General features: G+C 34.1%; 1 protein-coding gene across 1 annotated transcript; it reads left to right on the top strand.

Moving 5' to 3' along the window:
- The first annotated feature begins 11181 nt into the window (after positions 1–11181).
- Positions 11182–12683, top strand: LOC113317435 (enhancer of translation termination 1-like). The gene is made up of 3 exons (XM_026565557.1): positions 11182–11435; positions 11624–12016; positions 12237–12683. The coding sequence occupies exons 2-3, from the start codon at positions 11704–11706 to the stop codon at positions 12452–12454; spliced, it is 531 nt and encodes a 176-aa protein (XP_026421342.1). The 5' UTR covers positions 11182–11435; positions 11624–11703; the 3' UTR covers positions 12455–12683.
- The last annotated feature ends 1156 nt before the right edge of the window (positions 12684–13839 follow it).

Here is a 13839-nt window from a genome sequence, read left to right as displayed (position 1 = left end):
AACAAAATCACGGTCATTACCCCAATCTCCTATTGGTTGCGTAGTTGTTGTTAGTCTGTCTCCATATTCTTATTTTAATCTCAATTTTCCTGGTAACAATGCAAAAAAAAAGTTAGAGATATGGATAAAAAAGAACTAAAAAAAGTGCCAGAAGGATCATCAAACGAGGTAAACATGAATGAGTACATGGATAACAAGCGTGAAAGCGACTTTGCTAGATCAATACAACGTGGTTTTATAGCAAAACAGTTAAAAAAAGTCGTTTTTCGCAAGAGAGACATTACCGTAGTGCACAAGAATAAACTTCTTTCAATGGATATTTTTGTAATGAATCAGCGGAAGTTTGAGATGTGGCAAAAAAAAAGTATTAACAAGTTACAAAAGGCATAGAATGATAAGTGCACAATTTACATATTTTGAGTGTCAATTACATACTTGTTTTAGTTAGATTTCTTGCATATTATCCTTGTATTACTCCTGTTTTCCATTTTATTGTTACTTTGGGTGAATCATCCGAAGTCAATGGAATCGAGGTTAAAAGAACTACAAATAGAAAAGAATTCATTCCAGCACGAGCAAGAGAGTTGGACTTAAGAATACATTTTTGGAGTGAAGATCCAAAAGTACATACGATCAGGAAATGCTGAAAACCTAATTGTAGAACTGGGAAGATGGCATCAATTCTGTCAGAGTTACGGTTGGGAGATCATCCCAACCCAGGGCCGAAAGAAGTGTCGGAGTCTGAGTTACGACTGGGAAACCAAACTATATACAATTTCAGGGTCACTTACGGTTTGGAGTCACTTCTAACCTAGCCGTAAATTCAAATGAGAAGATATGAAGAATTTTAAGACAACATCTTGTATAGGACGACGATACGAATGCAACACAAAAAGAACGAGATTAATCTGACGTCGGATGAAGAAGTTATGGCCAAAACAGTGAACGAAGGAAAAGAAAGTCTGAAACACTTACGGTGGGGAAACCAAACCGTAAACAGTGAAGGAAGTAAAGTAAACGACACATCAAGATTTTGCTAACGAGGAAACCGCAATATAAAACCCCCGGGGCCTAGTCTAGTTTTGAATACTCTCATAATTAAGACGATATAAAAAGAACAAAGCCAACTTCGAAGACCAAATAATATATCCTTAGTTACTTAGTTCCCTCAGTATTCCTACGCCTAAAACCGTCTGGCCAACGCACGTGAATCCCAAGATAGAAATCACTATCTTGAGTTGCTTTACCGATGTAAAGTCTTAAGCGCTCAACTCCTTTTGATCATCTTCCAAACAGTAAAGGAACAAAGTTGTTTGGCAACTACTCTATAAATATTTAAGAAAAGATATGTTGAGTTTTGACAAAGGCTCTTCCGTTTAAACAAGTAAACTCCTTTGTCGAGTAAGATCAATCAAGATCCAAGATAATCAGATCTGGATTCACAACTATCAGATTCGGATATTGCAGAATACCACCAAATAATAGTTTCCGATCTATACGACTACTTGATCAAATCTATCAAAGATAAAGTAGATCATAGTCGGATCCCAGTCAATCAAGATGTGTGCCTAAAGTAATATCACAAGATGCAAAACCAATCAGAAAAATCTTTTTGTCTTCAAATCTTCAATTGCCTTTTATTTTACCTGCACAAAAAATACTTGATTCCACTTATGATCAATCACACACAAAACGGAGTCTGTTAACGATTAGATCAAAAAACAGTTCTGAAGATCTCGTTGATACTTTGATCTAGTTTGAGCGACCTTATGTCTTGAAGACAAGGATCTCAAGAATAATCAAACCAGGTGCAATCAAAGTTTCAACAATCGTTACGTCAATCAAATCAATAATCGAAAACTAAATAACAATGATCTTGTCTAGTTTCCCACCAACGGTACTTGATAGAGATTCTTGATCCCAAACAAGCCTTTAAATGAGCGACGTAAGATATTTCTCCTAATTAGGTTACTTTCCTCTCTGGTATAGTATTACAAGTAATTCTAGTAGTCATCTTCTTGGAAACAATGAAGTTCTCCTGGCTAAGGATAGTTTGCAAGAATAACAAACTTCTCAATTTATAGACCAAGGTTGTTTGGACAACATGGAAATTCCAAAACCGAGAGATTCTCAAGATATGCAATAAAGTACCTAATTTCGGTTTTCATATTTCCAACTAATATACAACCTGTAATTCCGAAGTCTCCACTTTAGAAAATATCTAATATTAATTAAGCACTTAACTAATATAGCTTTTCTAGAGATATGTTTTGATTGCTGGAAAATCAAAAACATATAATTCGAAAATCTTAATTAAAAGATTCTCAAATATTTCGGTTTGGGATCACCTTGAGTATCAAGGAATATCTTTGAACAATCAACGGTAAGAATTATGTACATTTTCAAATTATGTCGACATCTAGAATTTTCCTATCTAGCAAATCCTAATTCCAAACTCACACAAAACCGTAAAGTAATATGTGAATGTTGAAAATATGTCTTTCTCTTGGGACCGGTTCTACTATGACTCTCAACATAGGTTAGGATCGGTTATACCATGACTCCAAATATAGGTAGGAATCGGTTCTACCATGACTCCCAAAATAACCTAGGATCGGTTCCACCAAGTCTCCCAATATAGGTAGAGATCGGTTCTACCATGATTCCCAGCAAAAGGTAGGATCGGTTCTACCAAGTATACCAAGATATGTATGGATCGGTTATACCTTGACTCTCAATATAAGTTAAGATCGATTGTACCTGAATTCCCTCCTTAGGTTCGAATTGGTCATCCAATAGATCTTCATAGAAAACCAAACCAAAACGCCTTATTGAATTTTCCTTTCGATTACGAAACAAGTTCGTATATCTACTTCCTTAAACCAATGTGATAAAACATAGTTTTCTAGGATGAAATCACACCTATATCCAATATATAATCTAGTGGCAAGTTACATAGATAAACGTTATACTTCATAATTCATATACTTCCTTGACACTTTGATCATACTAATATGACCAAGTCTAATACTAGAGTATCATATATATAACCTCACATGTTATGTTTTTGATCTTAAACGACTTGAAAGAAGCGATAGGAATGGAAACATGTCAAGTCAGTATCACAAACCTCAAGTGGAAGGATGATGTCTTCGTTATAGTCGATATGTCTTCACTTTCTTCAGGTCTTTAGACCAATACTTATATGTCTCAACGTTCCTAGACTGTCTAGTCTAACTTAAACGAAGTTGTCTCTAGTAGTCTTAATCAAGCGACTCTAATTGAGTTTTCATATTAAAATATGACAACCAAACTTGACATACCAATGCTTGGTGGGTTCAACCGAGCAATGCTCTAACACATAAGATTAATACTATTTCATGATCCCGAAATCCAAACAAAAAAAAAACACATCCAACAATCATAAGTAGGCGAAGCTTCCAAAATTACAAGTTAGTTTTGGGTAATGACCTCTATACTGACTTTTTAATTTAACATGGCATCCCTGCCATACCTAACGTATGCAATCAAGACGACCTGACATTCCTGAAAAAACCTTTGTTGTTTTCCCGAGTATTCGAGTCATCATCCTGAACAGGTTATCGTAAAAACATGGTACCAAAATGATTGACTACTATTTCGCAAAATAAAATTACATTATAAAACATTTTTGTCTTACCTATATGAATATACTCATCGATGGCATCTGCTGACATCCCATAACAGAGAATCCAAATAACTAGACTGATTTTTCATACATGACCATGCCCTCGAATATTTCACGCATTATGCTAATAATTAAAATAAATGTTATACCCGGCAAAACTCTGCAATAAGCCTAACCATCAAGTTGCGGCCCAATGAAATCGACGTCGAAATTTTTGATCAGATTATACATATCTAGGAATAAAATAATCTTACTTCAGTTTCTAGTGGTAATATTTTATCTCTAACCACGTTATCTTATTCTCACTACTTCTGTTGGCTCCATAGGGATAGGTATTTGCCTTATATATATTTGCAACATAGTGTTTCTCTTCTTTTTAGCCTCATTTGACTATTCATCTAATAGTTCCAATATTAGAAAATGCTTTTGTTGCTTGATATACCAGTCTATATCCATTCCATATTCTCCTAAGGAAAAACAAAATTAGGATCCATTTAATAGAAATTAGATCGAGTGAAATCGAAAAAAAAAATAAACTTTTAGATGTATATATATAGAGAGAGAAATTTCGGAAGTTGATTTGTGTGAAAAATGTGACTTATGAGTTGACAGTAAAGAACGGGGGAGAATTTATGGCGTTGAAAAAATAGAACCGTAGGCGACATAAAAATTATCACGCGGCAATACATAAGCTGCCAGGCAGATGTTCTATCTTTTTTCACATTTTATAATAGTGCCAAGCGTATTTGTCCATCCACATGACTTATCATATTTTCATAGAAATTGCACTTGTATGCGGTTACAAGCTTAAAATCGATGACTTTTGACTTACTTAATGTCAGAGTCAAGACTGAATCGAACCGCATAAGAATCCATTTCCACTTCTTTTTTAGCTAGGTCGAAAATCAACAACCTAAAAACCTCACGTCATCTCTTATTCCATGTCGAGAGTTGCAGTAACCTCCCCTCTCATTGACCGGTGAACAAAATCCTCGCTTCTAATTGGTTGAAAAGCAACTTATACCCCCTACATTTTGTGGCCGTTAATTTTTAATAGAGTTGGCTCGATCTGACGCTCTGAACCGGACGATAGCTTAGCAAAATTCTTACACCACATTTACATTATTTTAATAAAATCTGGACCTTCGGATTAGCTGCAACTAAGATCGAGAATAATACGAAGGCTAGGGAAAATTTGTTATATTTTCAGAAACAAAATCTGGGAGCGAGGACTAATTTCGGAAACAATCTAGGATTACTAAATTATGATAGATACTTACCATCCCTATCACAGAGATTCATCGAATCACATCTTACGCCAAATTTTTGGATTCATTCATTGGCATCTTAGGCCAAATATAGCGACGGAGATATGTTTTCTTACCCAAAAAACAATTATGCCAACTAAGACCTTACTCTTTTAATAGGACCAATGAGCAAGGAACAATTTCTAGTAAGATTTACTCTTTTGATTAACTTCTCAGTATCAGATCGGACTCTGGGCGAGAGCAGCGGATATACCGATCCATTCCGCAAGAATGATAGAGATTAACTTCTCAATATCAGTGGTTTTTTATGTAGGTTGTCACCCCTGCTAACCCGAGCGTCAAGTTGAATTATCCTTACTTTCAAGTTTTTAAACTCTTTGGCGGTGTTTGTATAGGCTGGTCAGTTCTTGCGCGAACTAATAATGGAGATGAAGGGTTGTGGAAGGAAATTGTTAAAGAGTTACAAAGGAGGCTAACAAACTCTTCTGATAAATTAGAGAGCTTATCGGACACGTGCTAGCCTAGCTAAGTTGAATCATGCTTGCTGTTTATTTTTTCGGTCAAAAGTGTACCTATACTTTTTGATCAATACACATATGAGTGCAAGGATCTATGGAGAATGAACAAGCTCGATAACTTGCCATAGATTGCCCACCAATATTTTTACGTAGATAGATCCCGATGACTCAGGATAAAAGAAGAAGAAAAAATATTTATGGGCTATGAATGAACTGATTGCTTCTTTTTTTATGGGCTATAATAACTATCCATTTGAATAGGTGTTTATTGAGTGAGATTGTTACTTAAAGTAATATATTGATTTCCAACAATTTTTGTTAATTCCTTTAATCTTCTTTTCGTTCATGTTTAACAAGAAGATGAGATTCGGAACAAGGGCTCATCATTAGGCATAGATTTCGGCTGGCATCGTGCACTTGACTCTAGGGGAAAACTTGCTCGGTTTTGTTTTTTGTCACTTTACTGTTTTAAGTAAATTCCAGTATTTTTTTGATTATTTAAGATCATGCCACATCATTAAAAAATAGTACATAAGATTATACTTTTGTATATTGTTTTAGTGCAGAACTTACCGTGACCAGCCATACCGTGCCTATACTGAGATGGATGTGAGCAAGGCATTTTCTGTTGCTTTCGGGAGTCTGGGTATGAATGGGTAAAAAAATTGGCTGCTGCCTGTGCCAGGTAGCTAATTATGGACCTCCTTAGATTTGGTCCAATTTTTACCAAATAAATAAACTGATGCTTTTCAGATAAGCTCTTTTCTCGGCTATTATTTTGCTAAACAATTTCCATGGGTGGGTCCAGATCGTCTGTGCCACTGCTTGTGTGTGCCCTATGTGCCACACCAATAGAATGACGCCACATCATTCCTCTCATTAACCATGACTAACTAACTAACTAGATTTTCTATATATAACAGCAGTCATTTAGGAAAGATAATCAATTATGGACTAAAAAAGAGATTACCAGTATATAGAAAATCTATTTAGTTAGTCATGGTTAATGAGAGGAATGATGTGGCGTCATTCTATTGGTGTGGCACATAGGGCACACACAAGCAGTGGCACAGACGATCTCGACCCCCATGGGTTGGTTAATTGTTTTATGTTAAAAGATCGATGGTCATATCTGCTACTTTGGTATTATCAAATTTACACCTAATTTTTTCCCATAAATTATACTCCCTCTATTTCTGAAAGACCGACTTCTATTCTATTTTGGTCTGTTTGAAAATTATGTCCAGCTTATGTTTATAGTCATATTTTTCCTATAAACTCTCTGATATACCCTTAAAGTTTTATATTCATAAATACTTTTTTAATGGGCCCAATCTAAAACATTAATGGACAATTATGAGATTTGTATAATTAAGGAAACAAATATATCCTCTATTCCTTTTAGCTTTCTTTTTTTATTTTCTATTTACAATCCCATAACAATTTTTGGTAGTTTTTATTACTAACATTTTTATCCAAATAAATTAGGCAAATAACTAAGGGTATGCATGTAAACTACTACGGTTTCCTTAATATTTTGACAAAGTCAAAGCGGACTGTCTTTTGGAAACGGAGGGAGTAGTCTGCATGCGATAACTGCTGCGTATATGCTATTTCCCAGCATAGCTGTTTTATCCGGTTCACTTTTCTTTCTTTTTTTCTGTTCGCGGGTATGTATACTTCATGCACTATTTTATTTGGTTACGTTACTAAATTTAGATTCAATAAAACTCTTAGTTATTTTTGTTACTAATTTTAGACCTGTATTGCTCATGTATAGTATAAATTTCTTCATTTGTTTAGGGCGATATATGATTTCACTAAAATTTAAATTTCTTCAGTATCTTTCTTCATGGTTAGTTTTCACTTCGAAAAACCACACACCATTCTTAACTATCCTTCAATTTGGAAGAAGGTAAGCCTGTAATTAACTTATCCCTATAGGTGGTTATCTTTTGTTTTTGTTTTGTTCTCAATTTTTGGATTGTGATAATATATGATTTTCAACCATCGCTGCTATTTGCAAATAAAATTGAATGATATTTATTTATTTAGTTTGTTTTTGCATGGGTATCAGGTAAATGTTTTAGGAGCATGAAACCAGGAAGGGGAAGAAAAATGCATTAAGATAGAAGAAAGTGAAAGATCTTTCGCTGCTATTTTGTCAACAATTCCTCGCATCAAAGAAGGTCCTAAATCAAGCACAAACTGGGATTTTAAAGGTATCCAAGCTTACAATATATGATTGATGTCGCATGTGTTTCCATTATATAGGAAGTAATTCAGCGGGAAGAAAGACATTAGATGATAGAGCTGTTGCATGAATATGCACAAAGCTGAAGAGCAAGTCCAAACAATGCAAAATGGTCAGTTATCTATGTTTGTAGATTTTATCCCGGAGATCTGCTGGCTAGAAAAGGCATGTCGAGTTTAGAAGTTCTTAATTTAATTTTTCGTGTGACACTAAAAAATTTCTATATTTTCGTAGTATCAGTATTAAACTTAAAATCATATGCCTTTTGATAGTCTTTTCTCACTTTGTAAAGCAACTTTTTATATATTTTCCAAACCAAAAAATATTGAATATAATACTCGCATATTATATTTCGTATGCAAGTATGGTTGTATTTCGTGCATGTATGCAGGATCTTAACATCCCTAGGTGCAAGGCAACATCGACTAAATTTATTGCTGACAATGGTTGGTATTACCTTGCATGCATGGTATGCAATAAAAAGGTGGTTGGTACCGAAATGATAGATGTCTGAAGGTTAATTCAGAAGACCTAAATTCATTTGTATATTTATATATTTGCTTTATGTACTTTATAAATCTCTTATTACATGCGTCTTTTTATCTAAGAAAAACAGTTCGGATTAAATATGTTATTTTAGTTCTAATGCTAAGAACAAGCATAAGAGATGGCATGTCTGTCTCTTTTTTTTAATTTTTTTTTTTTTGCACAGAAGGTACTTAATGAATTCCAAGTTTTACTTATCACCATTGTTTGAGCTACACTCTTGCAGACAGTAAGATCTTCTCTGGAATATGTAGTCATTACATTGGTTTCCCGCAGGGGAACTCAGTTGCAGGCTAGGGTACATAAAGATCACGTAGACTAAATGCCATCTTTTAGACCTCTTCAGTAGACTAATTGGCAAAACTATGTTTTTTTTCCATTACGGAATATTTGTGTTCAGTTCTAATGGAATTTTTTGGTGTTTCATAGACATACGTATATCTAAAGTAATATTGAATGTTATCAAACACTTAGAGATATGCTAAGGCTAGCACAATAATAGATAACATTTGATGATTTTTTTGTAATTATTGTTTTGTTTGCGGTTGTTGGAGTTGATTTCTCCAGCGAACGATTGTAAGTAGCTGCATAGACATTAGGATCAAGAAATCCAATGTGAATAAAGAAAAATTCTTGCTTTTTGACAGTCCGGGGATGAAGAACCAATATTCTACTTGCTTTTTAACATGAGATTTTTTGCTTTAGGATATTTTTGAGAGTCTAGCAATCACAAATATCTGAAACCTTGAAACAGTTCTAAGCAACAATATTTCGTAATATTCTCTTTTTATTTGTTGATTTCAACATTTTTGACACGTATAATTTAATATTTTTTCCGGTTGTTTGGGAAGGGTTATAATTCAAATCAGAATTTAGAAGATTTTCTCTCAAAGAAAATGTGTTACCGATGAATCTTACCACTTTTCAATAACTCAATTTTGGTAAAAATATTATTTGAGAATATGATATTAAAGTTGAAACACTAAGTAGAGAAGAAATTGGTCCATCATATGTATTTCAAGAATTGTATTATACTTTTACGCGTACGTACTATGAAATAAGTATAATAAACATGAATTAATTTGCAATGTTGGAAGGAACAGGAACTTGATAATAAATTCAAGAATAAGTGTTCAATCAAGTTCAAGCCAAGTGTTTTATCGACCGTTCTTGATTTGTTGCTATGATGATATGCACGTAATATAGAACATCTTCTTATGAAGTCAATATTTCGATAATATGTATAAGATATGTGATTGTGATAACATGCAATTAGGGTTTGTTAATGAATTTGCTAATGCACAATGTGCTTGACTTAATCTTTGGCTTGACTCCTATAGTCACCCACACCGATGTGTCATCTGTATCGAAAACAAGTTGCCCTTCATAATTAGAATAAAACATTATGATACGTACGAAAAACCACTAAATATTCTAGTCGTTAGATGACACTGTCACGAAACAAAAAATTAAGACACGTCTCTTGGAAATTAAAACATACTTACAAAGTTATACCTTCATATACTAGAAATTAGTTCACTATGATATATCAAACCTTATCATCAGTCAATTTTAATCTTGGAATGTAAAATAAATCATCTAAACTGTCCCTATATACCCGACATTTCAGTATCATTTCGATACCAGTTAAAAGTCCATTTTGGTGCTATCGTTAAGGGCAAGTTGTCAACTTATAATATATGGGATCATCATACATTTCAAGGCTAAAATAAATATATGTACTCAAAATCGTTAACTTTATAATGAACCATATCATTTTATATTTCACGGGTGCCCATAAACTAATTCAACGAAATCAAGTTTAAATATTTACTTATATTATACGGGCACCCAACTCTCACCTAATGCACGAGATCAAAAAATAATTTGTGGGTAAACATATAATAAACGAAAAATCATTCACTCACTTGACAACTTTTTTAATTTTCATATAATTAATCAAATAATTTTTTATTGAATGAAACATAACAAATTAATCAGATAATTTCGAGGTATTGTAGGTCTATGGAATGCTTCTGAAAACTTGAAGGTGGGGTTATAAAGAAAGTGAGTGTAAAAGAATTGCAATTAGGGATATTGAACAAATAGTGAAGAGGTTAAACAAAATGCTAAGATCGAGATTAATTATGAAAGTCCAAGTCAATCATTTGCTAATTTTATCATTTGAATTCATTTTCAAGTTATTTATTTAGGTTTTGGTTGGTTGCTTATTCGTCAAAATTACTTTGATGTTGGATTCATTTCTTTTTCAAACATACGAAACAAACAACTGATTATACGTTTTCTAATTGTTTTAATTGGGCATCTGACAATTTATCATTTGTTCATTATCTTCTTGCACAAATGTGCTTTTGTATAGTATTAGTTAGTCGGAAAAATAATATAGTATTATTAATTTGTATAGTATTAGTTAGTCGGAAAAATAACGTAGAAAACCGTAATTTTACAAATCATATTCAATTGCACAAAAAGATAGATTATTTGGAATGGAATGGTTTTCGTGTGATCGTGATTTAAAACTTTTTATTATGAATGAGAAGATTTACGGTAAAATTAACAATTTAGTTTTGTTTTGTTTTTTCATAGATTTACTATGAATTAAAAATATACTATTTCTTACTGTACAGATGTAATAACAATGGGAATATTTATTTTTACTATAATATTATTACTTACATAAATTAAATTAGATATTCCCACAATATATTACATATCCAAGGACATCAAACTTTTTTATCAGTAAAAAAATAGTATATTAATAAAGAAAAAATTTAAATGTACTAGAGACACTTGGGTCACCAATCCGCAGTTCCCACAAGCCCCGGTGCGTAGCACGGGTTACATACTAGTTTCATTAACAACCTCACAAATTTACAAGTATTACGAAAGATAGAGGACAGAGCCAAAGCACCTCAATTTACACGGCACTAGCTGAGAATTTAGGTACAGAAACACGAACCTTGGTTAAGAACAATAGTAACCCTCTCTTCGTCTTCTTGAAAATTCCCTAGAACCAGTTACTAAATCCTACTCTTCTTCAGTGACGGACTAGATTTCACTCCATCTCTTTATCTCTCACTGTAAAAAATCAAACTAAAGCAACATCAGCAGAAATGTTTAGTTTTTTTAATGGAAAGCTAGCTTCTCCATACACATGAAAAGTTAGATCCTTGAACCCTCTTATTTTCATTTTGAGCTAAGTAAATTGGTTTGGAGGAATTAGGGTATCAAAATTTCACTACATTTAAATTTTGAGGTTATGGGTTTCAGTCCTCTGAAATTAGGGTTTAACTTGGGGGTTTTTAGATGTGATTAAATTGGTACTGAAATTGGGTTTCATTTGTATCAGTCGCAACTAATTTCGACACATTATCTCAGCAATCCAAACGAAAGTTAGATCTGATATACTAACTGGAAAAATACTCGAAAATGGCGGAAGATTCTCCTGTCCGTGAGATTGAAAATGACAGTGCAGATAGTTATGAGGAGGAGGAGGAGGAGGAGGAGGAGGAGGAAGAGGAGGAGGTTGTAAAAGCTTTGGAGGTGGAAGTAAAGCAAATGGCTAAATCAATACTCGATTACCGTCAAACCCTCCCTGATCAGTTGAAGAAATCACTTGCCACTCTCCTTGTTGCACAGAGACCATCGTTAGTAGAACCTATTGAAGAGGATTTTCCTTCTCCGCGTACATCTCAGACGCTCGTGCCTGGGATATTAGGTCCAGCTGGCTCTGCAAACCAAGGTTAAAATTCATGGATCTCTACTGACAATTTTGTTGCTTGTTGTTTATTTGTGATTTTTCTTCAGTTTAGAGCACTGAACAATGTGACCTGAGCATGGATATTATGCGTTCTGCCTTCTTTTGATCCATACCAGATGTTCTAAGAAACGTGCATTAATATTATGTCCACTCAAATTACTCCGATTCTCATTGCACCTTGATTTTACTGAAATTTTTGCAGATGGCGCAGAGAGTTTGGAGTCAGGTAAAGTAGCATTACTAGCAGAAGACGATCCCGAAACTGCAAGGAAGATATTGCAGCTTAAAGCCAAGGTTTCTAGCAATGTTGCTGCTCTGCCCATAGTTTTAAAGAGAGTGAATGACTGTATTTCGAAGATAGATAATCTTGGTACGTATGATGCTAACCTTTTTCCTGGTTTTAAAAGGAAAAAGATGTAATGGTTCAATCTGCTTGTGGAAGTTGTTCTTGTGCTTCTCATTCTCTTGTGAAATGGTGATTTAGATCACCTTTAGTGTAAAAACATAAGAACGCCAACATTGTTCTGTTCTGTATTCGAGTGTTCTTTTTCTATTCTAACATGCTCTAGGCAGGATACAAAGTTGATGTCGTTGAAAATCCCAACTCTTGTATCTTTTGGTCTATAGAAAGAAGAAATCAGCTTCCTTACTTAGGTGTGTTTCATGGTTTCACTAATTTTCTGTTTTGATTTTTATTCCATGAAACCGACTTTAAATTGTACAAACTGTAGAGAAATCTTGCCGACTCAGTGCCTGAATTTTACACTGGTCAGAATCAAATTTCAGATCGTCTGTTCTATGCTTTTGCAATGTCTGATTTGTGTCTCAGTCGGAAGTTTGTAACTTGGCAAATTCCAAGTTCAAAAATTAGAGTAGTCAACTAACTAGAACATTAAGTTCAGGAAATTGGTGCATCTGGAGAAAACAACAGGAGAGTTTCTGTATCGGGACATAGAATGGACTTATTGTACTTTCTGTACCAAGTATACAATGGATTTTGCTGATACCAAGGATTTTGATTCGGTGAATTTGTTACTTATAGTCTGTATATCCATTAGGAAGGTTTGGAGACTATTATGCTAGAAGGATACTTGGAGTGTTGGATTCTTTTTAACTCGTATGGAATATGATGGAGAGATTTTTGCTGTCATGTGAAGCTCATATGGTGATTTTGGTGGACTTAGTAAGTTCAAAGATATTAAATGTGACAGAGTTGGGCAGTGCTACATTTTTGGTTGGTCCATTGACTCCATTCAGTTCTTGTTCTTGTTTGCCTTTTATGAGAAGGACTGAAAGTTGGAATGAAATATTTACAGGGCATAGTTCTAGGTGAAGTGTGTGGTTTACAGTTGTGATGGTAGCAAATGGCAGTAGGAAAATGCTTTTGCAGCCACAGTTTGGTCTTCATTACACTAGTTTCTGATCTGAATAATTGAATTTGAAGTTCTTTAGCTCGAAAGAGAAATAAAAGAACACTCCAAAACGTTTGGACTTCATTCCACAGTTTGGTCTTCTTTAGCTGGAAAAAGCAATAATACAAGACCCCTAAACTAGTACCCATACTGCATATCATAGGGACAACTAGTACCCATACTGCAGGCAACTAAATTTACAGTGGAGGCTACATACATGATTTACAAACAACACAAACAAGACAACTTTTGCAAACGACACAAACAAGACAACTAAAAATGGCGACGAAAACACATACTGATATTACAAAAGGATGCAAACCCCCCAACCCAAACAGTGACCCACAAGTTACCAACCCGCGACTAGATAGAAGAATCCCTAGTGGCCCAATC

This window comes from Papaver somniferum, chromosome 10 (assembly GCF_003573695.1).
Source record: "Papaver somniferum cultivar HN1 chromosome 10, ASM357369v1, whole genome shotgun sequence".
NCBI classification, from domain to species: Eukaryota; Viridiplantae; Streptophyta; class Magnoliopsida; order Ranunculales; family Papaveraceae; genus Papaver; species Papaver somniferum.
The sequence above is the reverse complement of the archived record's forward strand: the minus strand, read 5'-3'. Positions and strand labels throughout refer to the sequence as shown.